The 26,673-nt window shown below is 55.2% G+C and overlaps 1 protein-coding gene across 1 annotated transcript; it reads left to right on the top strand.

Annotated features, from left to right (window-relative positions):
* The first annotated feature begins 2,945 nt into the window (after positions 1-2,945).
* LOC118994936 (uncharacterized) lies at positions 2,946-26,213 on the top strand. Its single transcript, XM_037057746.1, has 4 exons — positions 2,946-3,504; positions 15,165-15,257; positions 16,045-16,223; positions 25,340-26,213. The coding sequence occupies exons 1-4, from the start codon at positions 3,146-3,148 to the stop codon at positions 25,354-25,356; spliced, it is 648 nt and encodes a 215-aa protein (XP_036913641.1). The 5' UTR covers positions 2,946-3,145; the 3' UTR covers positions 25,357-26,213.
* The last annotated feature ends 460 nt before the right edge of the window (positions 26,214-26,673 follow it).

The following is a 26,673-nucleotide window of genomic DNA, read 5'->3' as shown; positions in this document are numbered from 1 at the left end:
ACAGGAGCATTTTCATTTTTTCTTCTGTTGGCGCCAGTCTCTCTTCCTGGAGAAAAACAAAAACAAAAGAAGGCGTCAGTTGGACTTGGGTTTGAATCCTAACTTTATCACTCAGCAGCTGAGGATGGGGGCTGGGGAACGGGGGCAGCTTCTTTACTTGCCTTGTGCTGGACAAAAATAGGGCCCATCTATGGAGAAAATTCGACGACATCACGTGCGACCCTAAGGCATCAGACAAGGAGCCTAGCAAATGAACAACACATTTGGTTACTGGAACTAACATGTCACTAGCGACACATTAGTGATTAATATAGCCAAATGTAATTAGTTCTGGGCCTGCCACCTCCTTGCTGTGTGATGTTGAGGAAGTTGCTTTGCCTCTCAGAGATCCAGTGTCCTGGGCTGTAAAAATGAGGCTTTGGGTAACTTCCTCCTGGGACTGAAGCATCCAGTTTAAAGGCCGTGCGCAGAGGGGCTCAGTTAACACCCGTTCCCTTTCCCCCCCCTGGGAATGCCGACTGGCCTCCGTTGGCAATAAAGCCTCCTGCCTCCATTTCCCCCGTCGGAGCCCATGTGTTGCAGAATTTTCAAAGGGCCAACAGAGACGTTGTGGGATGGACTCCAGGGACAAAGCCCTTAGAGGGCTGCAAGCCTGTGGAAGCTCTGAACCCCCAAAGGTGACCGCTGTTTGCCCGAGGAACTGGGGACCTCCCCTCCCCTGGAGATTTTCCACAAGGTGTATTTTGGGAAAACCATTCCTCTGTTGGTCAAACAAACTGCCATTGTGGGTGTGGCAGGAGGTTGGGGCACGGTGTGGGGGGGGGTGGCACTGAGAGAGTGAGTGTGACTCATTTTTGATGGCAAGTAGAAGCTGGAGGTCTTCGTGGCTTCCTTGGAAACTCGAATGCGGCGGCCGCCCAAACCGGGGCTCTCTGGTGCTGCCTGAGTGCCCGGGTCTCCCCAGGGCTGGCTCCTGCCCAGTGGACAGGCTTCCGAAAGCTTTCTCTGGCCTCTGCTTCTAACGTTCCCCTCCCCTCCCCTCCATATCCCTGTTTTATTGTCTTCTTAACACTTGGCACTGTCTAAAAGCTGGGTCCATGTATCTGTTTGCCTGGGTTCTTACCTGTTTCCCCACTAGGACACGCGCGCCAGTTACCAGGGGCCATGACTGTAACTCTCCGTCCATCCGCAGCCCATGGCACAGGGGTGACCATTTCCCAAGGCATGGACATTTATTGCCTGAAGAAATGAATCCTCCCCCAGTCTGGCTCTCCTGTGAGGATGGGGCACAGGGAGGGCAAACTGACTGAGCCCACCACACCTTGGGCCCTGTCATGATTTGGGGGCACCGATAGGAGTTCCAGGGGGGGGTCTATGATGGACCGACCAGTGGGTTAGGGCGGAGTCAGGAGGATCATGACATTTGACCCCTGGGAGCAGAAATGAAATTTCTTCTTTTCCTTCTTTAATGAAAGTCAGTTGTCACGACCCCTCCAGCCTCCCCTGGATGAGAAAACCCTGGAGATTGCCAAGAGTTCCTCTTTCAACCCTCTTCTCAGACACGAGTGGCGTTCCCTGTCCAAATGAGCTTCGACTGAAAAAAGGGAGGAACCTGAGGTTGCGAAATGAAGTCACTGATTTGGCTGCTGAAACTCGTGAAACTCACCCCACGTGCGGCCCTGACGTGCAGGGGTCTGGGGAAGGCCCCGCCACTCCATCTTGCGGTTGTCATCTCGCACCCAGCCGGGCCTGCAGTCAGGACCTGGGGACTGAACCCCAGGCAAGCGACGTGCTGTCTGTGTGACTCAGGCAAATGCTGTCTCCTCTCTCGGGTGTCAGGGACTCCACCTGTGAGTCGGAACCTCGGTGCCCTCCTCACCAGTGAGAACAGAGTGACCTACCCACGTCAGGGCCCCACGCACAGGCTTTCCTGATGGGGATCAGGCAGATTAGCGGGGAGTTCAGGTTCAAGGGCACTGTGGTCGGAAAGACCTGGATTTTCTCTCGGCTCTCCCTCTTACAAGCAGGTGACCGTGGAGAAAGTGCGGTCAGGTCTCTGTTTCCTCACCTGTAACATGGCTATAATCGTACCCGCACATTTCCTAGGGCTGCCGGGACGATCAGCTGGCATATGTATTTCCTACACAAAATACAATTCAGGTAACTGTGTCTGTTTAAAGCCTCACAAAGTTAGCTCGTTCTCGGACAGAAACAAAACCGTCGCCGTGATCGGGTCGAACGTGCCATCCAAACCCATAACTACAATCGCAGATCTGTTATTCCGCCACATCCATGAAAACGATGGGTCTCTTGGTTGCCGGGATCCTGCGCAACACAAGAGGTGATGGAACATCCTTCACCACGCAGGGCTGTGGGGGGCCAATGCCGCAGGGAGAGAGAAAAGATGGACGCCACCGTCCCCCTGGTTTCCTCTGACGCCTCGCCTCTTCGCAGCGTCCCTTTGCCCCGATCAACACGCCTCATCCACTGAGTCACTCTCGCCCACGCCTGCCTTTAGGAGGAGAGGTGACATGGCCTCGGACCCCTTGTGCCTCTGAGGGCCTGTCCTTCCAAATCAGTCGATGCGGTGTGGTTTGTTTGAGGACAGGGGTAGGTGGCCTGTGGCTCACAGCGGCTGGAAGTGACCTTCTGTAGCTCGACCCCACGGGTTTGTTTGCCAGAACACAGACACACCAGTGGCCGCTGACAGTATGTGTTCCGGCCTCGTATGCGGGATGTATTTTGCTCCGAAACATACCCTGTTAGTTGTTGAAACCTCGTTTGCATTCCCTGAAACAGATGGCTGCGGTGTGTTTTCTTTTAGGGGGGCGCAGTAAATAAAAGTCTTTTCTGTTGACAATGATAATATTATATTCCGCAATCTATTTGCATTTCTCTCTTTTGTGGATTTGATTGCCTGGTATAAATCCCCAGGCTGAGGTGAATGAAGCCTCACTCGGGGAGAAGCAGTGTGTTTTATCACAGGGCTGGATAGCTACCTGCACACCCTGTGCTGGGGAGGTGCCTAGGCATACACGTGTGTGTGTGCGGGTTTTGGCGTGGGCACACCAGGCCTGGGAGAATTTTATATGGCTTCGCAAACTGGATTTCCAAGCGGGAGCCGGCATGAGCACATACCTCTTCCATGTGCTACCCACAGCCACAACCTGCCAGTGGGGTCCTGAGAAACGCGGTCTGCAGCTTCTTCAGCTCTGCCCAGAAGCTCTGTGGCCTGGATGGTGAGCAGAGAACTGAACTGGGACAGAAAGGCATCTCAGAGCCATGCAGAGGAGCTCAGCCTCTCCCCGCCTTCCTGGGGGTCTTCCGAATACTTCTGAGCGTAGGAGCATCTTCGCCAACAGGCAAGTCAGGAGGTTTCCGAGAGGAACGAGGACACAAGCCTCAGCCAGGCTTACCATTAGGCATCCGTCCACGAAGCGCTGACTCTGTGCCGTGCGCTGCACTAGGCACTCTCTCACTGAGTCCTCACAACAGTCGTACGAGGTAGGTGCTGCTGTTGCCCCCATTGTACAGATGGGGAGACTGAGGCCCCGAGTTCCACAGCTGGCAATCTGCAGAGTGGGAATTCAACCCCTGGGCCGTTTGGTCCCAGCTGCAGTTATTTGTGGAGGGAAGAAATAGGGCGCCACCTTTGCCTTGAGACTCCGTCGGCGGCATTTACAAAATCACTCCTATGCCAGGAATGAAAATACCAAGAAAGAATGAATGAATGGTTATTCGGGGGGTAACTACTTCTGTTTGGTTGTCTGGCATGTGTAAATTTCCCTAATGTCTTTCTGTTGCAGTCAAGGCCGTCTTCTTTTCCTCTTGTCTAGTGAGGGTCCCTAGGTGTCCAAGTCTCCCAGGCACCCTTTGTGAGCAGGTGTGCCTATGAGTTGCTGGCTCTAACAGGAGAACTGGTTGTAGTTTCATCCCAAATCCTCTGGAACAGGGCAGAGTCCCTGCTTCTGCTCCTTCGGGAAGAACAGCTGAGTCTAGCCCTGGCTGGGGAGCTCAGTTGGTTAGAGCGCTGACCCAATACGCCAAGGTTGTGGGTTCGATCCCTCAGTCAGGGCACATACGAGAATCAACCAATGAATGTCTAAATAAGTGGAAGAGCAGATTGGGGTTTCTCTCTCTAAATCAATAAAAAAATTTAAGAACATCTGAGTCATCAGACTGGGTAGGTTAAGCAAATGGGTCTTGTAAATATCCAGCTTCTAATAGGAAAGTTCTGTGGCTTGGATCATCCGAGTCATAAAGTGCTTATTTAATTGTATTTCAAGCCCATTTATCTTTTTTTTTGAGTCTACCAATGATTCAGTCAGTCAGAATGGGTAGGTGGAAGGGAATTAATACATGATTTCCTTTTAACCTGGCCCGGGCCTCCTTTAAATACCTGTTTTCAACTGGAGTTTTTAAGTAGGGCATTTGTGAGGGAAATTGTCCTTGTATTTTCAAGGTAATTGAATCCCTTTTTTCACTTTCCATTTCCCCCTGGAAAAACCAAAATGTTTGTAGAATGTAGCTTCTCTGTGGAGGGTTTTCTAAGGTGGGAACTTCAAGATCATCAAAGCGACCAGTGTGTGGCTGTGACATTCAGGACTGGGCTGTGAGAGCTGTTTTCTGCACGTGAACTGACCGCACTAACCAGCCCCAGAGAGCAAGTTGATTTCATTTGAAACATCAAAGGAATGTCCACACCTTGTCCTGGTCCCAGGGCCTGGGGGGGGGGGGGGGGTGAAGAAAGCTAGACTTCTGGCCAGAATGTTGTCATGCATGGAGTGGCTGAGGGCAAAGTCTGCGGCCATGTGCTAAATTGCCTTCGATCAGGGTCTCGCAGAGGGGCTGACGAATGAGAGCTGGTGGCACTTGGATGGGACTTTAAACAGCACTGAGTTGCATGGTGATAAAATGATTCTCTTTCCAACTGTACTTCAATCCTGATTATATTAAGGACGAAGTCTCAGTTTGATGCTCAATCTGGAAGCTCCTTCTTCCTTTTATTGTTCTTGTTCTTTTCCTTCCTCTTCTTCTTCTCCTCCTTTCCCTCTCTCTCTCTCCCCCCACCTCCACTTTCAATAAACACAGACAAGGACCGTAGAAACGTATGGTTTCTGGTTTGCATTGAATAACATTGCTTTATTTCCCAATCTGTTGTTTCTCTGATGACATCTGATTGCTTGCAGTTTTAAGGGAAAGGATGTAAAGTTTCATTTCAAGGCAAAAGGGTTTACAAAAGTAAAGGGTTTTTTACTTTTTACCGCTAAATAAATGACCACATCTGACTGTGTGTCCACATGCACCCGCATGTCACGGGAACCCTCGCATCTGGCATGTGCTCGTCCAAGTGGCGCCTCGGGAAATGGGAGGAGGTGGGTTCCCCCGAACTCACAGATGGGATCTCCGGGGTGCCCACCGCCCTCACCAGCTTCGCCTTGGCCCCCAGGCACATTGGTGTTCTCATCCCCAAAGCGGGTATGGTGAGCAGCAGGAGGAAAAGGGGTGACAGGGTGGGTCCTGTGCTGGATTGTCACCCACGAGGTAAGCCAGCATAGACGCTGATCCCTGGAATGAGCCTGGGAAGGAGCAGGCTCCCTCCCTTATAGGTTGGCCATTTGCTATTGTTTCCTTACTGCTGAGGCACTGAGCTTGCTTCTGGGGATGGGGTGCGGGGGCGCTAGAAGCTGCTTCACACCCTCCTGCAACCTGGTGAGGAAATGCACTCCTGAGGCCAGGAAATCAAGCAAATGCATTTGGCCCCGCCGCATGAAGGTCAAAGTCTTGCGCTCAGGCAGGCTTTTCCCCTTCTTGGGCTGCAAATCTTTGGCAGCGGAAGGCAGGCTCTGAATTAAGCTTAATTAAAATTCACTCTTAATTGGGGCCATTACTTCAAATCAACTCTACGTAATGAAGCTGTGTAACCATAATTAAGCCCCAGAAATAGAATTAGGAAGCGCAGAAGGAGAAAGCCAAACACGGACGGGCCCAGTGCCAGGGTGACAGTGGCGGGACTTCGGGAATCCCCAGGTCAGATGGTCAAGGACTGATGAGTGCGTGGATGGGGGGAGCCTCAGCGGCCCGACCATCGGGACAATGCAGTCACCAGAGAGAGGACTTGGGATAATGGAACCCCAAGAGGCAGAGCTTGAGGGGCCCCAGGCAGAAGGGGACAGGAACAGGGCCCTCTCCGGGGGCTGTGCCCCTAACGTGCAGGTAATGAGGACAAGCCTGCTCCCCAGAAACTGTTTCCCCAGCTGCGACAGCAGGGTGGAGGGCAGCTCTTCAGGATGAAGAGAGACGCCTTCGTGTTTGTGCCGGGCTCTCTGCTGGGGCCTTCCAGCAGCCACGCCACGGTCCATGCCTCTGCTCGAGGGGACCCATGGCATTTAGTTGCGGAGTTGTCCACAGCACCGTTGTGGTGGTGGATTATTTCTTACCTGAAGACAAGACGGTGGCAAGGTGGCTTGGGACAGTGGTGCGCTTTCGCCCTGCTAAGCAGGCGAGGGCTGGGAGCGAGCGTGGGTTTTGGAGTGAGGTGATCAGAGCGTGAACTCTGGATGTGGTCTGAGGCAGCCGTGATTTCTCCGTCTGCAGGGCAGGAATTAAAATGATGGGTGTCTGAGAGGCTGTTCTGACAAGGATACGGCCAAAGCCCTTAGAACACAGCGCCCGACACACTACCGATGACGGTGTACTGAGAACTTCCTACGTATCCGCAGTCTTCTGGTTTTCATGCACGATGCAAATGTATTGTGACAAGCACCCTCTGAATAAGTATTATATTTTCTGGCTTAAGGATAAGGAGTCCGAAGCTCAAGGAGGTGAAATGACTTGCCCAAGGTCGCACAGCAAGTAAACGGCAACTAGTAAGAGAGGCGTATGTGATCGTTGTCATTGCAAAGGCAGTGTATGTGTCTGCCTCCGTGCTTGACTGGCTGGTCAGGGTCAGTCAGACCTACAGACAACACCTGCCCGGAAGGGCAAGTGTTGTTATACATCGGTCACAAGGGGTGTCTCTCGCCCATGCTTGTCCCCAGATCCCAAGGCTGTGACTCTAACACGGCCAGACTAGGCCGGGCCTTTGGGTCCCGAGAGGACGGAGCTGTTGGGCGCTGGTTCCAGAGCTGTGGAGTCAGAGGGGAGAGGGCCAACGAGAGAGTGCCTCCACCACACCTGTTGGGTGACTTCGTGGGTCAGTTTTTCTCCCTCAGGAGACCTTGGGAATTATGCTCAGGAGTGGTGAGGGGCTGGCTAGGCACCTGCAGTGGGAAAACAGCTTCTGCCCAGCCCCCTTAGAGCCCCCAGGTGTGCAGAGCACACATCTCTTTCCTCTTACGCCGCCCTTGTGAATGCCAGTTGTGTGCCTGGAACAGAGCTGGCCCCACTCACTTTGCTTAGTGTGCATCGAAGGCCCCGCAGGTTAGAAATGATCACTCTCATTCCGCAAATGAGGAGACTGAGACTCCCAGAAGCAAAGCTCCTGGCTCATGGGCCAGTGTGAAATATACTCTTTGACCCCCCGGATTGGGCGTTTCATTCATTGCACCAAACCCCATTCTGTCCCTGAGATGCTGCCCGGCTGGAGGGCCTCCCAGGCCTTTCTCCCTGCTCACAGCCGGGTCAGGAAGCACCTCTCTGCCCCCAGGTTTAGTACCGGATATGTTTTGGGTGCCAGGAGGGTCCTGCAGCTCCTATTTTCTAAATAGCCTCAGGGCCATGCGGTGATTCTCCTCAGTGCATTCATTCTGCTTGCATGCCTCCAGTGATGGGGGCATCACTACTTACTGAGTTAAATCCTTCTCTCTTGAATGACAGTGTAGAGCAGGAGGGAAATGTGGCCTGGTCCTAGAGTTCATGAAGGCCTTCCTGTTCGGACTTTGGATTTCATCTCTACATGAGTTCTATACATAGTCACTATGTAGAAGTATTCATCTGTTAAATGCAACTGACTCGATCATATCCTTTTTTTTTTTTTTTGGTGAACCTGTATTACTATCTTCTCATATTTTTCAATGTACCAGGAACCTGAACTGGAAGAGAAAACATGAATCGCTAGGTCCACTCTCCACGTCCAGGAGGCCCCAAGAATTAGCAAAGAGGTCCCTTGCTGGGCCCTAACCTGTGTGTGTGCGATGCCTCTGCTCTCTGGGGAGCGTCAGAGAGTCTTGGTTGAGTCAGGGTCTCTCTTGCCCCTGCTGTGGTGTAGCATTTGGAGGGAGGTCTTGCTCTGAGAAGGAAATGTCTGAGTTTACTGCCCAGTACCAACTTCCGACAGCCGGGAGCCCCCCTGTGTTTGACAGGAGGGTCAATGTGGGGGAGGGGGTAGGAGGCTGGGGGTCAATTCCAGTAGCTCAGGTGCAATGCCAGGCTGCCCCACGCTTAGCTCGGGCGCCACCCTTCACACGCTGTTTCGTGTAAAGGCCTCCCATGGGGCTGTAGTGCGTGGAGGCCCGGGTGCCATCCCCAACCCCAGAGAGCACCCCAGGGCGAGGTAACACCACCTCAGTGGACTGAACCCCAAACTGCAAAGACGTTCACAGACACTGGCTCATGAGGAGGCCACCATCCCTCCCCCAGCTGTGACCTCTTTGTCCTTGATCTCGTGAGCACTGGCCTCTATTTACACTAAATAGACACGGCACCACTTATTGGCTGCTCTGTTTGGGGCCAGCCCAGCCAAGGGGCCCCCGAAGCCGGTCCGAGCAGGTAGCCGGCCCAGCGAAGGTCAGGAGGAAGGCCCTGCTTTTCCACCAAAGTTTAGCAAACACCTTATCTCCCGCCAAGTAGGTGAGGTAATGTTTATGAAAAATCTCTCTGTCTCCTTGTCCTGGGTGGGGCAGGGCTACCGTGACCAACTACCCAAGGTGGACTCTCCTCAGCCACCTCGTGTCCCCCCTGGAAGACCCTGGCTCGTGTGCACTCACCCGTCGAAGCTCAGGTCCATGTCACCTCCTCAGAGAAGGCTCTTCCACTGTCCCTGCACCTCCCTGCCCTTACCGCAGCCTCTCATCCTCCGTGCAACGTCCTCCCCTGACAATTATTTTGCATTTATTTGTGGGATCACTTGGTAAATATCTGTATTCCCCACCAGACAGAGAGGGTCCTGAGAGCAAGCACGGCGTCTTTTTAGAAAGCCAGCCTGCGGCGGCACAATTCTGATACAACAAGCATAGCCATCTGTCACGTGCATCTCATGGAGTGTTGACACGTTTACACCAGAGTTGTTCCATTTGTGGAACCACCACCACAGTCAAGACAGAGAACATTTCCTTCACCCCTAAAGCTGCCCTGGGCCCCGCCTAGTCAGTGTGCTGGGGCCCGGGGCCTGGCTGCGCTGCTTCCTGCCTCCCAATGGCGCCAAGAACTACCCTGTTGCGGTATGCATCAGGGCCTTGAGCCTGCTTATTGCTGAATGATTTTATTATCAGGTGGGTCCGTGGGAGTCTCCTCGGGTGAGCCATCAGTCTCTTGAGGACAGGGGCACGTTCCCTGACACCTCTGATACTTGACGTGGCTTGAGGCACGTGCACAACCCTCAGGAATGGCACGGCCCATCTTCCCTGCCCCAGAGCTGGTGAGTGGCCACTTTGTACCCACATTTGCAGTCACCCCAACGCTCATAGCCTTCCCCTGCACGCCCACCCGCTGACGTTCTTTGCGGAGGGACCCCGAGAACACCCACCTCTCTTCAGACTCAATCGGAGGTGGCCACGGCCACGGCCACGGAGAGAAGTGCTGAGTCAGCCACGCGATTAGAGTCAAGCCTGGGCGCTCGTGGACTGATCCTTCCAACGCTGCAAACTCCGATTTCGTCAGCTGTTGGGTAAAGACACCGGTGTCTCCCTCAGGGCACATTTCATGGGCATTGCCTGTGAAAGTGCCTTGCGAAATACAAAATAATGCGAATTGGATCATTTCATCTCACCCTCTCTGGATCAACTGCCCGTGTGAGCCGGGACATCCTCTCTGGGTCTTTGGTTTCTTTACCTTTCAGATGAGGGGCTGACCCAGAGTTCTCTGCGGTGCCTTCTGCCTCGAGTCCCCTTGGATTCTAGGGTGCTCGAACGCGGGGAAAAGGAACGGCCTGATTGTCCAGCATTAGAAATATTGATGTGAGATGTAGATCTATCTACCTATCTATATCTAGATAAACATTTTAGAGAAAAATGGGCCTCTCTGAACATTTTCTAACTGGGAAAAGGATTCGACTCGAGTTCTCAGAATGAGCCAGTGTTTCTGTGTTACTGGTCTGAAATCCGAAGCTCTTTCCCAGCCCATCGTGAGAACCCTCCTGTTCCTCCCTCCCAGGTGTGCCAGCTGGCGCTGTGAAGTGTGTGTCAGGAAACAGGCTGACCTGAACCCCCTGTCTCCAGTCCACCGAGTCCAGAGCACAGGAGAGCCGGGTTCTGGGACCCAGGTGGCACAGCTGGTTTCATAACTGCCCTTAAAACAGCACAACACCGTGTCCCTTTCCTGGGACCTCTGGCGGACTCAAGGACAAAGTTCAGAACAGCCATTGTGCGCTGGACCCTCAGAGACCATCCCTTCTGCATTGAGACCCGAAGGCTTCAGAGCAGCAGTTTTCATTGTATGAGCAAAGACTTTGCTCTTGACGCTTCGGCCCCAAACATGCTTTGTTTTGAAAAACCGTGACTAGCTATTATTTCGTCTTTGTTCAGTGATTGCACGTTATTTTCCCCATTCTATCTCAGAGGAAAACTTTGGGTCGGCAGGGGACAATCAGCATGTTGACCATGATTGGGGAACTGCCACCTGTCAGGGGTCGTGCTGACAACCCTTGGAGGTGACTACTTTTATTTTTCTCACGTCACAAGTGCAGGGATCAGTGTTTGGGAAGGCCTTCGGGCTGGGAAGAGACAGGGCTGGGGAACCTGAGCCCCTTGAGCTGGGCTGGGAAGGACCTTCCATTGTTCTATGCAACTCATGGAGAGTAGAAGAGCAAGCATTTTGAACCTGGAGCCCTTGGCTGCCTCCAAGGGCCTCCTCCATCTGGACGTCTTCCAGGGTTTACTTAGGTGGCTGAGGAGCTACGGGGGAGTGAAGGTAAGATGCAGGAGGATCTCCAGCCATCCTGAGACGTCAGGACCGGGGCTCACAGGACTCCTCAGCACTGCACATGGTGCCAACTCACCCAATCAGACACAGGCTTCCCAGGGCTGGACAGGCTGGGACAAATGGCCCATGAGGCAAGGCAGTAAAGTGGTCAGCACAGGGGTGTGCAAACAGCAGTCAGGGATGCAGACCCAGATTCTTCTATCCAATAGCTCTGTGACCTTGAACGAGGTTTCTGTCTCTTCAAGACTTGATTCTGTTCCCTGTAAAATGGGTCAGTATAGCCTACCTCACTGTTACTTCAAGTGATTTGGCAAGAGAAGGTGTTACCTGATGCCTGGAAGATAGTAGGTGCTTAACAATGGAGAGTTACCATTCATTTTTGCTGCCTGGCAGGTGATACTCCCAGGATCTGCCTTGGTCATGAACTTGAAATACTCCATTTCTGTCTCATCCAGAGTCTGGGGCACCGTGAGACAGGGCTGTGGCTCTTGGCCTGGCCAGCTCCCAGTCCAGAGTGGCCCTTTGGGGGTCATTGCCCCCCACTTCACCATCTGGGAGAAGGGTGCCTCCTCCATCCAGGACAATGGTGCCAGACCGTTGACCCGGAGAAGCTGACAAGCCAACCGAGTCAAGGCAACAGAGAACGAAGAAAGGATGGAGGAGAAGGGTGGAAAGAGCTATGGGAGAGAGATTCAGAGATGATATTGGGAGGCAGGACGTTGTAGCAGGTGAGGGACATGGGGTCTGGCGTCACACAGGCCCCGGGCTGAAAGCCTGGCTCGATCCTTCACCACGTGCACCTTCGGGCAAATGGCTAACTCTCTTTGTGCCTCAGTTTCCTCATTTGTAAAACGGGGATACTAATGGTGCCTTCTCAGAAGTTGGCTTTTAGAGAAGATAAAATGAGGTATTCTATGTGAAGCCCAGTGCCTGGCTCACAGTCAGGGCTCAATACAGTGATTATGTCCTGGTCTACTCGTCATCGTACTCTCTCAAAGGCCCGTTTTGCAGACGGGGAAGTCAGGGGCAAGGGGGAGCATAGCCACCCCCAATGTGTAGATTTTTTTCATTTGCACCCAGTTGCCACCTGGCTGGGCTGACCTTTGGCCTGGTGACCTTCCTCACTGCTGGGGCTGTCCGTCCCACACTGAGGCTTCTCCCAGCCTCTCCAAAGCTGGGACGGGGTTCAGGAGCAAAGGCCGAAGGACCCGGCCTATAGGGGGCAGCAGGGGTCTTGGAAAACCCAGCTGGTGCCAAGGCTGGGCTGAGCTGGCAGCCGGTTTTAGGGGCACACAAGAGGCCATCGGGGACCCGGGGGCCCAGGCTGACCCACTGAGGCCAGTCCGCCTGCCCTGGGAGCTGGAGTTGGGGCTGCCACTACAAGAGAGGGGGAAGCATGGGGACAGTTGGCTCCCTCCTGCAGTCCCCTGTCCCCAGCCAAGCATTTCTGCTCCCTGTCCCTGTGCCGTGAGGGATTAAATGGGGCACCATCCCAGTCCTGCAGGCTGCCAGTGAGCAAGGCCAGCGCAGCCTGGGGGGCGGCGGGGCCAGGTGTGGGGGCAGTTGGGGGCATGTCATGCTGGGCTGATCAGAGAGAGCCACCAGGAATGGCCCAGAGCCCAGGATGTCTCTCGGGACTGCACTTGGACCCTCCAGCCTCTGCAGAACTTGCCCACCTCTGTGGGGAGCCCTAGGGTCCCAGACTCCACACGAAGGCAAAAACCAGACTCCAGGCCCTTCCCTGGGCCTCCGAATCACAAGGTCTGTGGTTTTGGTTGGCGAGCCAGGGGATCCTGGGGCACACTCGCATCTGACTGCCTTTACTGGGGCAGACTCATGTCTACTGGACTGAGGCTCAGAGAGGTGAAGGGATGGGCCCAGGGGCACGCGGCAGTCAGCACCCGAGGCCGCGTCAGGACGCAGGACTGCGTGGTGCCCAAGCAGGAATGCTTTTACTCCCCAGGGAACCGGGCAGAGGCTGTGCCCGGCCCATGGCCACAGAGTGAAGCTGGCGTGCTCTAGGCCCTGCGGAGGGCGCCTGCCTTGCACCCTGCACCGTAGGGCTGGGTGTGTATCAAACACTAAAACATTTAGACTTGTTAACACACATTTGATGATACAGGAGAGCTGAGGCTTCTGTTCTATCCTCTACCCAGGCCTCTGCCAGAGATGGCATCACCGCCTGATAAACCCGAGTCCATGCGGGCTGTGGGCTCAAACCCTGGGCATGTTGGCAGGAACGGGGCCGGGAGCGGCAGGAGAGGCATGGGAGCCTAAATCTGCCCGGTGGTCTGTCTTCAGACCCCAGCACGCCGGAGCTGGGCTTCCCAGCTCTGCTTCCTTCAGCCCTGGGTGGCCGGCCTCCATTTCCCCGTGTGAAACAGGACGTTTGCTAGGATGCTGTGTGATCCTGGGGCAAAAGGCAGCTCCGGAGGCTTGCACGTGCGGCTGAGATCATTCCTGCGCGCTATCCTGCTTTGGGATCAGCGTGGGGTGATCCTCTGATAACGCCGTCTCTCTACCCCACTAGTAGTGAAATGATATTCAAATAACCCGTTTGAAGGCTCCCCGCGAGGGCTGGGTAAACATCTGATTACTCGGATGGGCTCTTCTCATTGGTCTCATGGGCCCTCGTCCACCTCTAATCTCTAGGTCTCAGTTGCTTCACTATTCAAATGACTAGAAGCCAGAATTTTCTCTCCAGGCTTTGTGTCCCAGAACTTGCTGAAGAATTCCCCTTCAGGCTGCTGACTGAGAAATGCCTGCACGCTCAGCCAAATCTGAGGCCCGTGGCCGTTTGACCTGGTGGGGTCTCCAGGAAAGCATCTCCCCCTCCCCAGTCTAAAGAGATTAAGAAAAGGAACAGCGGCTGAGTGGGCATACTTGGTCTTCTCACGGGCAAAGCCCTTCTGTCTGGCCAAAGGTGGCACTTAGCCAGGATATTGATGAATTGGCAACTTAGAAAACAGACGATTAATAATATCGATGGTTCCTGAGTAGAGAGAAGGCCCTCGGAGACCACCCAATGGCCCTGACACCAAACACTCCTCGCTTTGGAGATCTTCCTGGTCTCCTTGCACCAGGCGTCTGCTCACAGCTCAACCCACCGCAGCAACCGTGAGGTGGTGGCAGCCCTCGGGCTCCTTGGAGTCAGGTGGAGGTCTCGGAATGCCCCAGTTTGGGCAAGTGCTCTCCCCTCTCTGAGCCCCTGTTTTCACATCTGGGTAGTGGGTCCCCCCTAGCCCTTCTCCCCCGATCAAGGATTAACAGGAGTTGGTGAGATCGTTTGTGGAGGGGAGCGCTTAGCACTTGGTAAATGGAGGCCTGCCCTCCTGCCCGATCTCCAGGGCATCCCGAATGTTGCGGATCTGCTGTCATCAAATGTGTGACTCATCAAAGGAGGGTGCAAGAAATACTTTCTCTGAGGCTATAAATTGCCCTGGTGGGACTGTCGCCCACACAGGGACACGTGAACACGGGCGGCTAGCGCTACCTTAATCGCATTCGTTTAGAGGGAGCTAGAAAACCCCTTGCAGAATGAATATGCGTCCATAGGAGACGGGCAGGGAAACCAACAGCACATCCACAGGATCAGGCTAGAAGGTGACGAACGAGCAACAATAACTGCTTCCTCTTTCTGCTGATCTGGAGAGATGGCCTTGGTGCGTTCAGTGGAAATATCTGCAGAAAACTGTGTGTGTGTGTGTGTGTGTGTGTGATTTTGTTATGAAACACACCAGCTTCCTTTCCCCTGCACTCCCATGGGTGGGCATGTACGCTGCCCTGGGCCTACCAAGAGGCGTGGAATAACCCGTACCCGTGGCCAACATTGCCCCTCCCCAAGTGGCCCGCAGAAGGGAGATGTGAGAGGGGAAAAGGCTTCAGCGTTTCTTCTATTTATTTCTCTTCGTTTCTGAACTGTTCGCTTTTTCCTACACACGTGTATCATTTCTTTGTGGAATGACGGGAAGTCGTGAAAAGGCCCCGGGACCAGAGAAGTCCCAGTGAATGTGACAAGCAGATAAAGGCCGTGCAGCCGTCCCACCATTCACTCTTCCGAGATGAAGAATGTGTTTCTGTTCTAGGTTCTCCACCCACGTGCAAATACCTCTGATGGAGCTGATCAAGGCAACCTGGTCACTGATCTCTCCCCCGAAGCTTGTCAACCTCAGGCCAAGGTCAAAACAGGAGTGTGTGTCTGTGTGCGAGCGTGTGCGTGCAGGGTGTGTTTGGAGGGAGGAGGAGAGGGGAGGGTGTTGAGAGTAGGGATGAGGAGAGGGGAGGGGAGGGTGTTGAGAGTCATCTGTCAGATGCCTTCTGTGTGTCTAGCAGCACGCTGGTGTCTGCGCATGCCCACCTCAGCTCGCCAATGTAGACACCACCTTGCAGGGCAGTGATCAGCCCCATGTTCTGAACACGGAAACCGGGGTTTAAAGGGTTGGGGATTTGGGTGCACGTGCAGGCTATTGGACCCCATGGCCAAGGGCACGCCCCTGACCACCCCCCCGTCCTAGCAAACGTCTGCTTTGAAACAGTACCAGCAAAAAGGGTAGAAGCAATAGGACAGCTGAGTCTGAGAGCTTTGTGCCTGCCAGGAGCTTTGCAGGAACTGTGGCTGTTGACCTCAGCCCTACAAGGACCCAGGGAGAAGGACCATTAGCATTCCCATTTAACAGATGCAGGAACTGAGCCTCAGGGGGGTAACTAAACTTCGGAAAGAGAGGGACTCAGAAAGCAAAAACAAGGCACTTGGACCCCCACAGTGTGACTCTGGAGCCTGCCTCATTGACCCCTGAGAGACACAGCAATTCACAGCAGCAGCAGCAAGGCCACAGAACTCCCCACCCAGCTCAGTGCTATGCTAGGCGGGTGCCAGCCCCCGGGCGTTGTTCAAAAAAGCACACCCAGGCGTAGGGCGGCTGCGAGGCTCACCTGGCTCTGGTTCTCCTCTGGCTTGCCTGACAGGTTTTTGCTGAGCCTTCCAGGGATAACTGTGGCCTTCTCTGAGTCACTTCAGAGCATCTGGTTCCAGTGTTGTCTTGGACTCGCTGCTGCCGACGCCAGTCCCTTGCCCCCCGGGCCGTGGTGCACGGTCCCCCGGGGGCTTCACCGGGAGAAGACCACCCTCGTCCATGGAAGGCAGGGTGTGCCAGAATGCACCCATTCCCTCCCACTGGCCCACTGTTGTCCTTTCTGCCAACCACCCCAAACACCATTTACTTACTAGTGTAATTTAAATCATCTTATTTCTTAAAACTAAGGCACACAGCAAAAACTACAAAAAAATAAACCCGTTTTAAGAGGAAATCTCTGTCACTGCTGTAGATGGAGAACCAGCCTAGCTCACCACGAGTAGAAGGTCCCAGTGGAATGAAGGGTTAGACACAGGACCCAGCCACTCACTCCCCCGAGACGCCCACCCAGCCTGCAGAAGCACCCGCCCTGCACTTGCTAAAATGAGACAGTGAGAGCTGGGGAGGTGGCCCTGACCCACCCGCACCCAGTGGACTTTCATCCTGACACTGCCCGGGGGCCAGAGGACCTGTCTCCATGGGGAGGGCAGTCCTGCCCCTCAGAGCTCCCAGGGGCCCTTGGCCTGCCCCTGGGGACACTCTGAGAGCCCCCCCAGGGGAAGGTGTATGAGGAGGGGATGTTGCCTTTCAGGGCAGTGTTGGAATTAGGACAGACAAACTCTGTATTCTGTCCTCTGGTTATCTTTTTAATACTGAGAAAACAGCTATACATTATTTCATAACAATAGCAATGAAGACCCTCCCGGCACAGCCTGGCATCCCCGGTACAGTCCTGCCTGGGGGAGAGCAGTGTCCTGTCCGGGCATCGGGAAGGCAGCTCAGGGGGGTGGGGACGAGCCTCAGTGGGTGGCAGCTTCTCCTGGGACAGGCTGCCCTCACCGAGCAGCATGAGCGTCTGGACGCAGGGGACAGGCTTGGGTCCCAGCCCTCCCTGAGCTAGGGGGATTGTGCGACTTGTCCTATATGCAGTTCCAACCCACGCTGGGGCCTTGCCACTCAGGTGATCTTTGGCAAGTGACTCCACCCTTCTGAGCTTTCTCGAGGGTGGGATAATCTACCTTAAAGAGTGGCTGGGGTGCTTAATAAGACCTGACACCGGGGAGCCCTGTTCTACCACGTGACTTTGGTGACATGGCCGGCCATGGGCTAGGCAAACCCGGGCACCTCCCAGCCCCACCCTGGACCTCAGTACCCCCAACAGCAAACTCGGGACCAGCAAATCGGAGGCCCCCAGCCAGGGCCCCCCCGCCGAGTCGAGCCCGGTTGGCAGACCTGGGTCCCACAGAGTGTTTTCTGGCTAGCTCCCAGCACTCAGACACCAGGGGGCTGTATGCAGGAACCTGGGTTGTATGCATTTGTACGTAGAGGCGACACCACGGGGCCCACGTGGCACATTGGCTGAGCGCGGGGTAGGGGTGGTCCCCTGAGTCAGAACCGCCTACCCACACGGGCTTCTTAGCCATTGAAGTCATTGGGGGTTTAACACTCGGAATAGCTCTATGAGGAGATGAGGAGGGCTGAGGTGCAAAGAGATGAGGAGACTGAGGTGCAAAGAGGTTAAAGAACTGGCCCTACGTCATCCAGAGATGGATGGGGGAGCCAGGACTCGAACCCACGCAGTCTGGTCCCAGGTGTACTTGGGTGAACTGGGCCAGGTGCTGGGGAGACAGGTGAGGCAGGGAGATGCCCAACGCTCTCTGATGCCACTCTGCTGGGGAAGCAAGGATTAACCCTCCCCTGCTCATCTCAGGGGGCCAGAAGCTCACTGGAGGTGGACGAGTTGACCTTGACAGCCGCCTCAGGCCCTGAGCTGGCCCTCAGGGCCCTGGGGTACAGGGGGGCCGGCACCCACTCTGTTCTGGCCTGGCAGAGGTGCCTCCCGGTGGCTCCAGCACTCCTGTTTACCCTGCAAATAGCCAGTTGCCCCACACTATCATTTAGAGGCCGGGGGGTGGCTGCCTGGGGCACGGGGCAGCTCAGGCCTGTCCGAGCTGTCCTGGGACCTGTGCCTACACGTGCCCAGAGTCCATTTGCCTTGGAATTAATGAGCCCCCGCCCCCCCCTGCCATGTGCAGACACGAGCCAGGGAGGCAGCCAAAGGGAAAGGCAGAGGGGCGGGGATGTGGGCAAGGTGGGGGAATTGTTGCTGGGCTCCGCCCGGCCTCACTCCTCGGGAGCTCTGTGACCTTGAGGCCCTGGGGCCTGGGGCCTCAGTTTCCCCAGCAGTAGCTGCCCTTCAGAACTTCGGAGGCGCTGCTGGTGAGGCATCTGCGGTGGGCAGGACGGCGACACTGACCCTTCACTGCAGAGCGAGAAGAGTCCAGCTCCAGGCATCGAACTAAATCTTGGAAAATGTGTCACTGAAGCACCAAATACTCTCAGAATCGGGCACAAACGATAAACGTTTTTCTGCAATGAGTCTCTGCCCCCTGAACATACCTGTGCGATCACCACCCAGATCAAGAAGCTGATTATTCCTTGCACTCCAGAAACCTCCCCGCATGCCCCTCCCGGGCTCGCGTGCCCCTCCCGGGCTCTCGTCACCCTCGGATTCCCACCACCTCCTGTCACTCCTCATCGCAGTTGCGAGTTTGCAGGAAATCCTTGTTTTACAAATGAAGGACGAGGGCTCGGAGGGGTCAAGCCCACCAGCTTGTGACTGAGCTCAGACTTGGAGGCAGGCCCTTCCCCTCCAGAGGCCACGTGTTAGTGTTAACGGCTGTGCTGAGGAAAGGGCTGGGCACGGGCTGAGGGACAGATGGGTCTTGTAACCTAATGTCCTTGTCTCCCAGGCTCTTTCAGTCCTGGGATGCGAAGGTAGGAAGCCGACCACGGCTCCGAAGGTGTGAACGACGTGTTATTTCTCCTCTGTCTTCCCCAGGCCGTAGGGACAGAGACCACATCTCTCTGATTTGCCATGCGAAGCTCTGTTTTGCACCTGGACAGAGCAGCGGCTCAATAAATACTTGTCCACTGACTGATGAATGAATGCATGAGTGTGGGGATGACTGGGAAGGGGAAAAGAAGGGAGGGAGGCAGTGAATGAGACTAGAAGGGAGAGGGGGGCAGAAAGAGTAAGAGGGAGCTCCCGTCCTAAATTCTGGGTTTTTCTCTCTGGCCAGCCTCCCCTGCGTCTCTCCTCACCAGACCAGAACCTTTGCTCCAGATTCCACTTTCCAAAACATCTCCTCAGATCAGCCCCAGGGCTCCCTGATTCCACGGTGACCACCTAGAGACATGGACGTGCACCCTCACCTGACCTGAGGGTGGGCACAGGCCAGAGAGGGGCCAGGGACTCAGGTTTAACCCCACTGGTTCCTGGGACCCAGACCACTCCCCACCAAGGTATCTCTCACTGCCCCACCCCCATCCTCTTCCTGATCTTCCCTAATTATATTCAGAGCGTCCACAACCCAGGCCTTTGCTCACCGTGCTTCTCCTGCCTGGAGGGACCTTCCCTCAGCCAACCCACCTGGCAGGAATGTCTACTCATTGAATCGTTTCGGACTCTGCTCACCGGGCCTTGCTGGTTTCCTTTCCTGCTGTTCCTTCCCTCAAGGAAGAAAGCCTCACTCCAGCATTTTCTTCCTCCAGTGCCTTCCACAGTCCTTCTCACCTAGTGAGCCCTAGCGACCAGAATGGCCCCTGGCAGGGCGATCCACAGCACCTGTGTGGCACCTGCCCCGATGGCCACAGAGGAGCCTGCCGCCCACTCGGCTGCTGCCCACTCGGCTGCTATTTCTCTGCAGCTGCCTTTCACGCAGGACACGGGTCGATGCAGCGCCAGCTGTGGCCGACCTTTCCCCTCCTCCTCACTCCAGGCTGTACACTTCATCTGTGTCTGTACCCCGCGTGTGAGGGTCAGAGGGTCTTTCATTTCCTTTGTCCGCATGATTCCCATTTCACAGATGAGGAAGTTGAGGCTCAGAGAGGTGGAGGGACTTGCCCAAGGTCACACAAATGGGGGGGGGGCAGGGGAGCTGGAGTTGAAATGCAGTTCTCCTTGACTCCAGACCTGCCCTCTTAGAAGCTACTCTTAAATCACCCTGATTGAAAGGCTCCGAGGCTCTAATTCTACCGCCCAAGCTGGAGACCAAATTTGGATCCTGTTAGCATCCTCCTGGCTTAAGGCCAGGCTGGCAGCGACCCCCTTCCATTCCCCAGCCAGGCCTCAGCTGACCCCTGAGATTTAGGTCTGTCTCCTGGCCAGCTCCTGGGTCGGGGGGAGAGAGGGTCACTTCCTCCTGCCACCTCCGGGAGCACCCCTCTCCGGGCAGCTGAGCCTCACAGCTATTCCAAGCCTCTGCACCTCCCTGGGCGGTCCTCAGAAGGCACAGGGACAATCAGACCCGATCTGGGAGTCACCGGCGTGGAAACTACAGGGGAACAAATCCTGTTGACTCTAGGCAGGTGCAGCTAGCTGTCCCTGTCCTCGGCCCCAAGTTCTGGCTGGCCGGCCCCCTCCCTCGGGCAGGACAAGGGGGAGCAGGCGCTGTGCGGGCTACCACAGTCATGCCCACGCCGGCCCCAGCAGCCCCTCCTCTCGCTGTTGGCACAAACCTGTTCCCCACCCTGGCGAGGGCACCCACTGGGCAGAGTGAGGTGGTGCCTGACAAGTAAACCCAGTTTAGCTCTTTCATGTGTTTTTTCTCCAAACTGAAGGCCCTTGGATGCCCCTGATCCCAAGGTCCAGGCTCTTGGGCAAGTGCCTCTTCCTCTGACTGATCCCTGTGAGAAAGTTCTGGCTCCAGGCAGAGCTGTCAGACTCACCACAAACAACCCGCTTCATCTTGTCCATCTCCCTGCTGGGCTCCGTTTCTGGGTCTGAAATGCCCTGAGAGGAAGGACTCATCTTCCTCGAAGGCGGAGTCCTGCTGGAAGGCAGGAAGTGTGCTGGGCAATGACCACCCAACTCCGTGCGCTGGGCATTCAGGGGGTATGGGGGTCTCTGCCGATGAGAGATACTTCTGGAGCCCTTGCTGTGGGCTCAGGCCGTCCTTACCAGCTTAGACTGTCACAGATGCCTCGCCCGCAATCCGTCCATCCGCCTGTCCATTCCCTGGTCTATCCAACCAGCATTTGCTGGGTGCAGGCTATGTGCCATGCTGGGAACCGGGGCACGAGGTGTCCTGCCTGTGCAGAGCTTACCACGAGGTGGAAGAGAGGCAGGCAGCCACGTGCCCCGAGGGGGCCCGCCCGTGACCCACACCGGAGCCGACTGGGCTGTGACGTCATGCCAGCCCTTCCAGAGCAAAGGGTACTCTTAGGCATTGCCCAAGGTAGGGATTGGTCAGGTCTGTGTTTTCAGAAAATCGCCATGGACTTGAGAGCGTGAGGTTGGAGGAAGACCCGCAGCGGGGAGGATGGCCACCTGAACCTAGGCAGCTGGGAAGGGTCTGGGGTGGGGGGAGGGGAAGGGGTGGGGATGGACTTGAACACTATTTGGGAGGCGGTGCCAACAGGACTGGGTGAGAGATGAGACGGGGGAGGTGAGGAAGAGAGAAGGTCAAGGGCGACTCCATGCATTGGGCCATTAGGGGGCATTGGGGTCTCTGCTGACCAGTGAAGGAACGCTGAGAGCATGTGCTGACCCACCTGGTCAGCCACAAGTCAGTGAAGTGGGGAGGGTGCTCAGACTTCTGGTCAAGGCACCCCTTTCCCCCGGTGATGATGGCCTTGGGGAGCTGGTGGGGAGGGGATTGCCACTAGCTTAGGCGAGGGGAAAGGTGCTGTCACCTCAGAGTGGTGATTTCAACATAAGTGTCTCAACCCAGGGGACACTTATCCATGTCTGGAGACATGTCAGGTCATCACAGCTTGGGGAGAGGGGTGACACGTGGCTGGCATTGAGTGGGTGGAGGCGGAAATGCCGCTGAACATCCTATAACGCACAGGCCAGAGCCCAAAGCAAAGACCAACTTGGCCCCCCCAACGCCCTGCCTGAGAGCAGCTAAGTAGTGAAGTCCAATCATGGTGGCTGTGGAGTCAGGCGCTCAGGTTCAAAACTGGGGCCTGCCACTTAGTACTTGCCTGCTCACAGGCAGGTTACTCAGGAGCTCTGAGCCTCACGTGCTGGTGCCTAGGGCACAGGAGATAAGCATTGAGTAAAAGGTGAGCTGCCTCTAAGCCTATTCTCCAGTCAGCCGGAATGGCCACACCCTGGAGTGAGAGGAAGCTGATCTTTACCCGCAGCAACTGCTCGGCTCTGGGCGCTGAATATGACTCCTGAATTAGGGAAGGGGGTTATGCCCACCCTTGTCCTAACTGCAGAATGCTACGTAGCGCACAAAGTATTTTCCATGCGTCAGCTCATGTCACCCTCACAAAACTTTGCCAAGGGGGAACTCTGTTCCCATTTTCCGGGGGCGGGGGGGTGGGGAGTGAGACTCAGAGAGGTGGTATGCAAGCACTGGGGACACACAGAAGAAGAAGGCTTATCTGTGACCTCTAGGGCCTCCGTCTAGTTGGGGAGACGAGCAAACCCCCCTGACACAATAACATAAGAGAAAATGCAGTTTCCACTCTGCCTCACCTGATGCGCACTCAACAAATAATTAATGAGCATCTACTACGGGCCAAGCGCAGTCTCAGCTGCCTGGGTTCCTGCCCCCGGGCAGCTCACAGTCTAGTGGGCAAGACTGATTACCAGATATCGCCAGCGGAGCGTACTCGCCGGTGGCCTTAGTACTTGGCATTTCCTCAGTGCCTGGTTCTACCACGCTTTGGTTCATTTAACCTTGAAATTTGTCATGACAAGGTATTACTGTTATCTTCACTGTTCAGTTTGGGGACTAAGGTTCTGAAAGACTAAGGAATTGGCCTAAAGTGTTAGAGTTGGTTTCTGGTAGAGCCCAGTTGTCTTTCTGACCCCAGAGTTCAAGGTCTTTAACCACTGGGATGAATTCCCCACCCCTGTCTTGGGTCCCTCTTGCTCATGCCCGATTCCTACCCCTGTCTTTTTGCCCCAGAAATCCCTCTGAACCCCACCCTCTGGATGTGATCAGCTTGCTCATCCCATGGGGGAGAAGTGTTTCATCCTTCCAAGCCAGCAGGATCTGGAGAGATGGGGGGATCCCCAGAATGGGAGCCAGGAGCTTGGCCTAGGGAGCCCAGATGAGCAGCTGATGGAGCAGGGCACCCTGGGGCATCACCCCGGGTCCCCCAAGCCTGCTGGGGGTGACTCTCACTCCTGAGACAGGATCTCAGTGCACAGAGGTGATCAGGAACATACAGGGCTCCCCTGTCCTGTGAGAGAACTGTGGGCACGTGGGCATCGAGGGAAGAGGAAACCTGAAGTGACGTCGTGCGGAAGGTGCTCTCTGCAGAAACCTGGGGGGTATGTATTCGCCTCCCCAAATTTGCTTTCCAGATTTCCTTCCGTTCAACCCAGCCCCAGGGCTCCAAGGAGCATCCCCCCTTCACCAACACAGGCCAGCACGCCCCGCACACTGAGGTTCAAGCCTTTCCCAGTTCCCTTCGTTTTGCAGCTGTCTGCTGGGCATCTCTGAGATGCCCGGCTCTGGTGTCTGAAAGTCACAGTGCAAATGGAAGGCTCATTAAGGCTGAGCCCAGCAGATTCGGCGCCTGCCCGTGAGGGACACCTAGAATGGAGGCCGCTGGCAGGCCTGTGTTATGGCTGGGGGTGTGGGCTTTGCCTCCAGCAACAGACAACCTCTAACTAAGATGTGGAATGTTCTGGAATGAGAGTGTCAAGCAGCCTCCACATTCATCCTGGTGGGGGGGGTGATCCCCAGAAAATCCTCTCACCAGATAGGATTTTCACTAGTGGACTTGGAGAAACCCTTTAGGTGGAGAAAAAAACAAACTTCTCAGGCAGTTATGAGGATGAGTCGGCAGATGTGGGCCTTTCTAGGCTCCATGTGGGCTCCACAAACCACAGGTAGGTAACAGGTAGGTTTGGGAGCTGAAGCAGAGTGGGGCAGAGTGCGTCGCACGGCCAGGAAGTCCTGGCCCTGCCACCCTCAGCGGGGAAGCGATGGCTTCTCACCCCTTGCTTTTCTCGTGTGCAAAGTGGGGTGGTGACCCCCACATCGCAGCTGCCGGGGGCTTAGGTGCTCCCAAAAACCGGTCTGCAGGTGCCTTAGGAGATTTCCGTTCTCCCTGATGTCCTGGCTGCCAGGGGTTTGGGAAGGGCTTGCTCTGTCTCTGCAATTTAGCCCCCTCAACCTTCAGATTATCCATTTATTCTTGACCTTCTGGGGCATCCGGGACAGCTGAATGCTGGATCCAGCTGGACCTGAAAGCACCCCCTGGTTGTAGGAGCCAGTGGTTTTTGGTTTGCTTTTTTATTTATTTTTTCCCCCTAAAGTTAGTTGGCCCAGGTTATCTATCACTTGTCACTAAGAATTCTGACTACTGGGGGCAGGGTGATGGGGGAGTCAAGCAAGCTGGAAAGAAGGATTTAGGGCAAGAGGGAGGCTGAAAGTATCGGGGAGGAGGGCGGCCTGAAGGCCCCCGAGGCTGGAGTACTGGGAGGCTGAGCAACAGCTCCTAGTGTTGACAGCAAATGGGAGACCGTGGCCCTGCCACCCCTAGACCTCAGCGGGGAGGGGGAGGGTTGATAGAGAACCCCCTCCAACCCCTCTATTTATTAAACAGGGGTGAGGGGGGTGGGTGGGGAATGGGGAGGCGTGTGGGTGGTGGGGTGGTGTCACAGTGCCCAGGTTTTTGGCCCCTCCGCCCTGTGAACTTTGGCAACAGGTTTCCCTTTGCCCCTTGCACCCCAGAAGACCCTGTTTCGAGCTCTTCCCCGCCCCCCACCCCTGCCCCCTGTCCATATCTACGTGGGGGCCAGAGGACCAGGATTTTATCAAACTTCCCAAGGTGATTCTCAGACTTTCCAGGTTTGAGACCCACAGACCTAACTCAGAACTCCACCTTAGGGACCGGAGGCCGAGGGTGGGGAAGGAAAGAGACCTTCCTCCTCATCACATAGCACGTCAGGGGCAGAGCCCAGGAGGCAGGTCTGCCGGGTGCAGGGCCTGCTGTCCCCGCGGGGACTGGCATGCTGGCGGCCGGAGGAAAAGAACACAGACCCCCGGTGCCCCGTTTCACTGGCAGACCTTGAGGGACAGGGTGCGGGTCTAGAGCCAGCCCTCTGTGCCATGACGTGGTACAGTCCGTGTCCGAACTAAGAGTCCCCACAGCTGCAGGCGCTCATGATGGCCGGAGAGTGATGGTCAACTTTGTTCCCTCCTCCTTTTCAGGTTCTCCAGAAGCCTGACCTCCAAACAGGACAAGCGTTACCATGTCCTAATTTCCTGTTGCTCCTCGCCCTGGGACTTGCAGACGACGGAATCAATCGCAGGCCTGCCCGGCACAGCTACTGTATTTCGAATCTCTGTTTTCACCAGACGATTCTGCACATCCCAAGGCGGAGATGCCCCTCACGCAAACCCTGGGCATTTCACCACAGCGCAAAATAAGCAACAAATGATTTCACAGCAATGCAAATTGGCCTCGTTTATGTATTTGGATGGGCTCTGAAATATTGGGTGTCAAATGCATTTTGGCAAATCAGGTCTTGTTGGAAATCCACCACAGGAATTAGCCAGTGAAAACAAAACAGCCAGAGCGGCAAGGATGATAAGCAGGGAAGCCTGGCTTTATGCTGCGGGAGCCTGGTGGCTTCCCTGAGGAAGTTTGCTTTACCATTTGACGTGCAGTTAACCTGAAGCATGGCTGCCCATCCAACATGCTGGCGCCTGCTAGGAGTTCACACTCAGGGAGCTGTGGGTTGTGCAAGGAGGCTGTGGTGGGCAGGTTACACACTTGGCCTTAAGGGCATCCTCACCGCAACCTCTGAGGGGTTGTTATTGCTCTTCCCTCGTAGCGAATGAGCGCATGAAGGAAAAGTACAGGTACGGTCGCTCTGGCCTGTGCCTTGCAACTTGCCTTTCTCTTGCGTTTTGTGACCTTTTACCTACTATCTCCCGAAACCCCTCCTCCCCCCTCCCTCCTTCCAACCATATTTTCTTAGATTCTGTAGGTCCACTTGGCGCCAGTTCAGCAAATGCCAACTATGTTTACGGTGACATTCTGTTGTGGACATGGACATAGATTAAAGAGAGTGTATTTGTTGTGATGGAATCCCAGGCTTTGTTGTTGAGGCTGAAATTATGTCAATGTTGCAACCTATGTTGTATTTAGAATCAAAGCGGTCCCTTTCTTCTTCCCTCTCTCCCTCCCTCCCTCCCTCCTTCTCTCCCTCTCTCCCTCTCTCCCTTCCTCTCTCCTGTCTTTCTTTACTTCTTTCTTTCTTCTGTCAAAGGAGCAAAGCCCAAAAGCCTGCTGTAAGCAGTGCTGATCACCTGCCTGAAGGCAAAAGGCAAATCAAATAGCTCTCCTGAGCCTGGGGCTACTTCTGGAAGAGTTAGGTACTGGTAGCTTTTCAACCACAAAAATGAGAGCAGTTGTCTTGGAGAAAGAGACTGGCCTAAGAGTAGGAATCTGGGGTGCACAGAAGTCACAGGTGAGGCCCCTCCCCACCCCAGGGGGCTAGAAAGCCCAGGGGTCAGGAGGCATCACTGGGGTGTCCAAA

This window comes from Sturnira hondurensis, unplaced genomic scaffold (assembly GCF_014824575.4).
Source record: "Sturnira hondurensis isolate 20B ecotype Veracruz unplaced genomic scaffold, ASM1482457v3 Scaffold0009733, whole genome shotgun sequence".
In the NCBI taxonomy this organism is placed as follows: domain Eukaryota; kingdom Metazoa; phylum Chordata; class Mammalia; order Chiroptera; family Phyllostomidae; genus Sturnira; species Sturnira hondurensis.
Note: the sequence above shows the minus strand (reverse complement) of the source record. Positions and strands in the feature narration are given on the sequence as shown.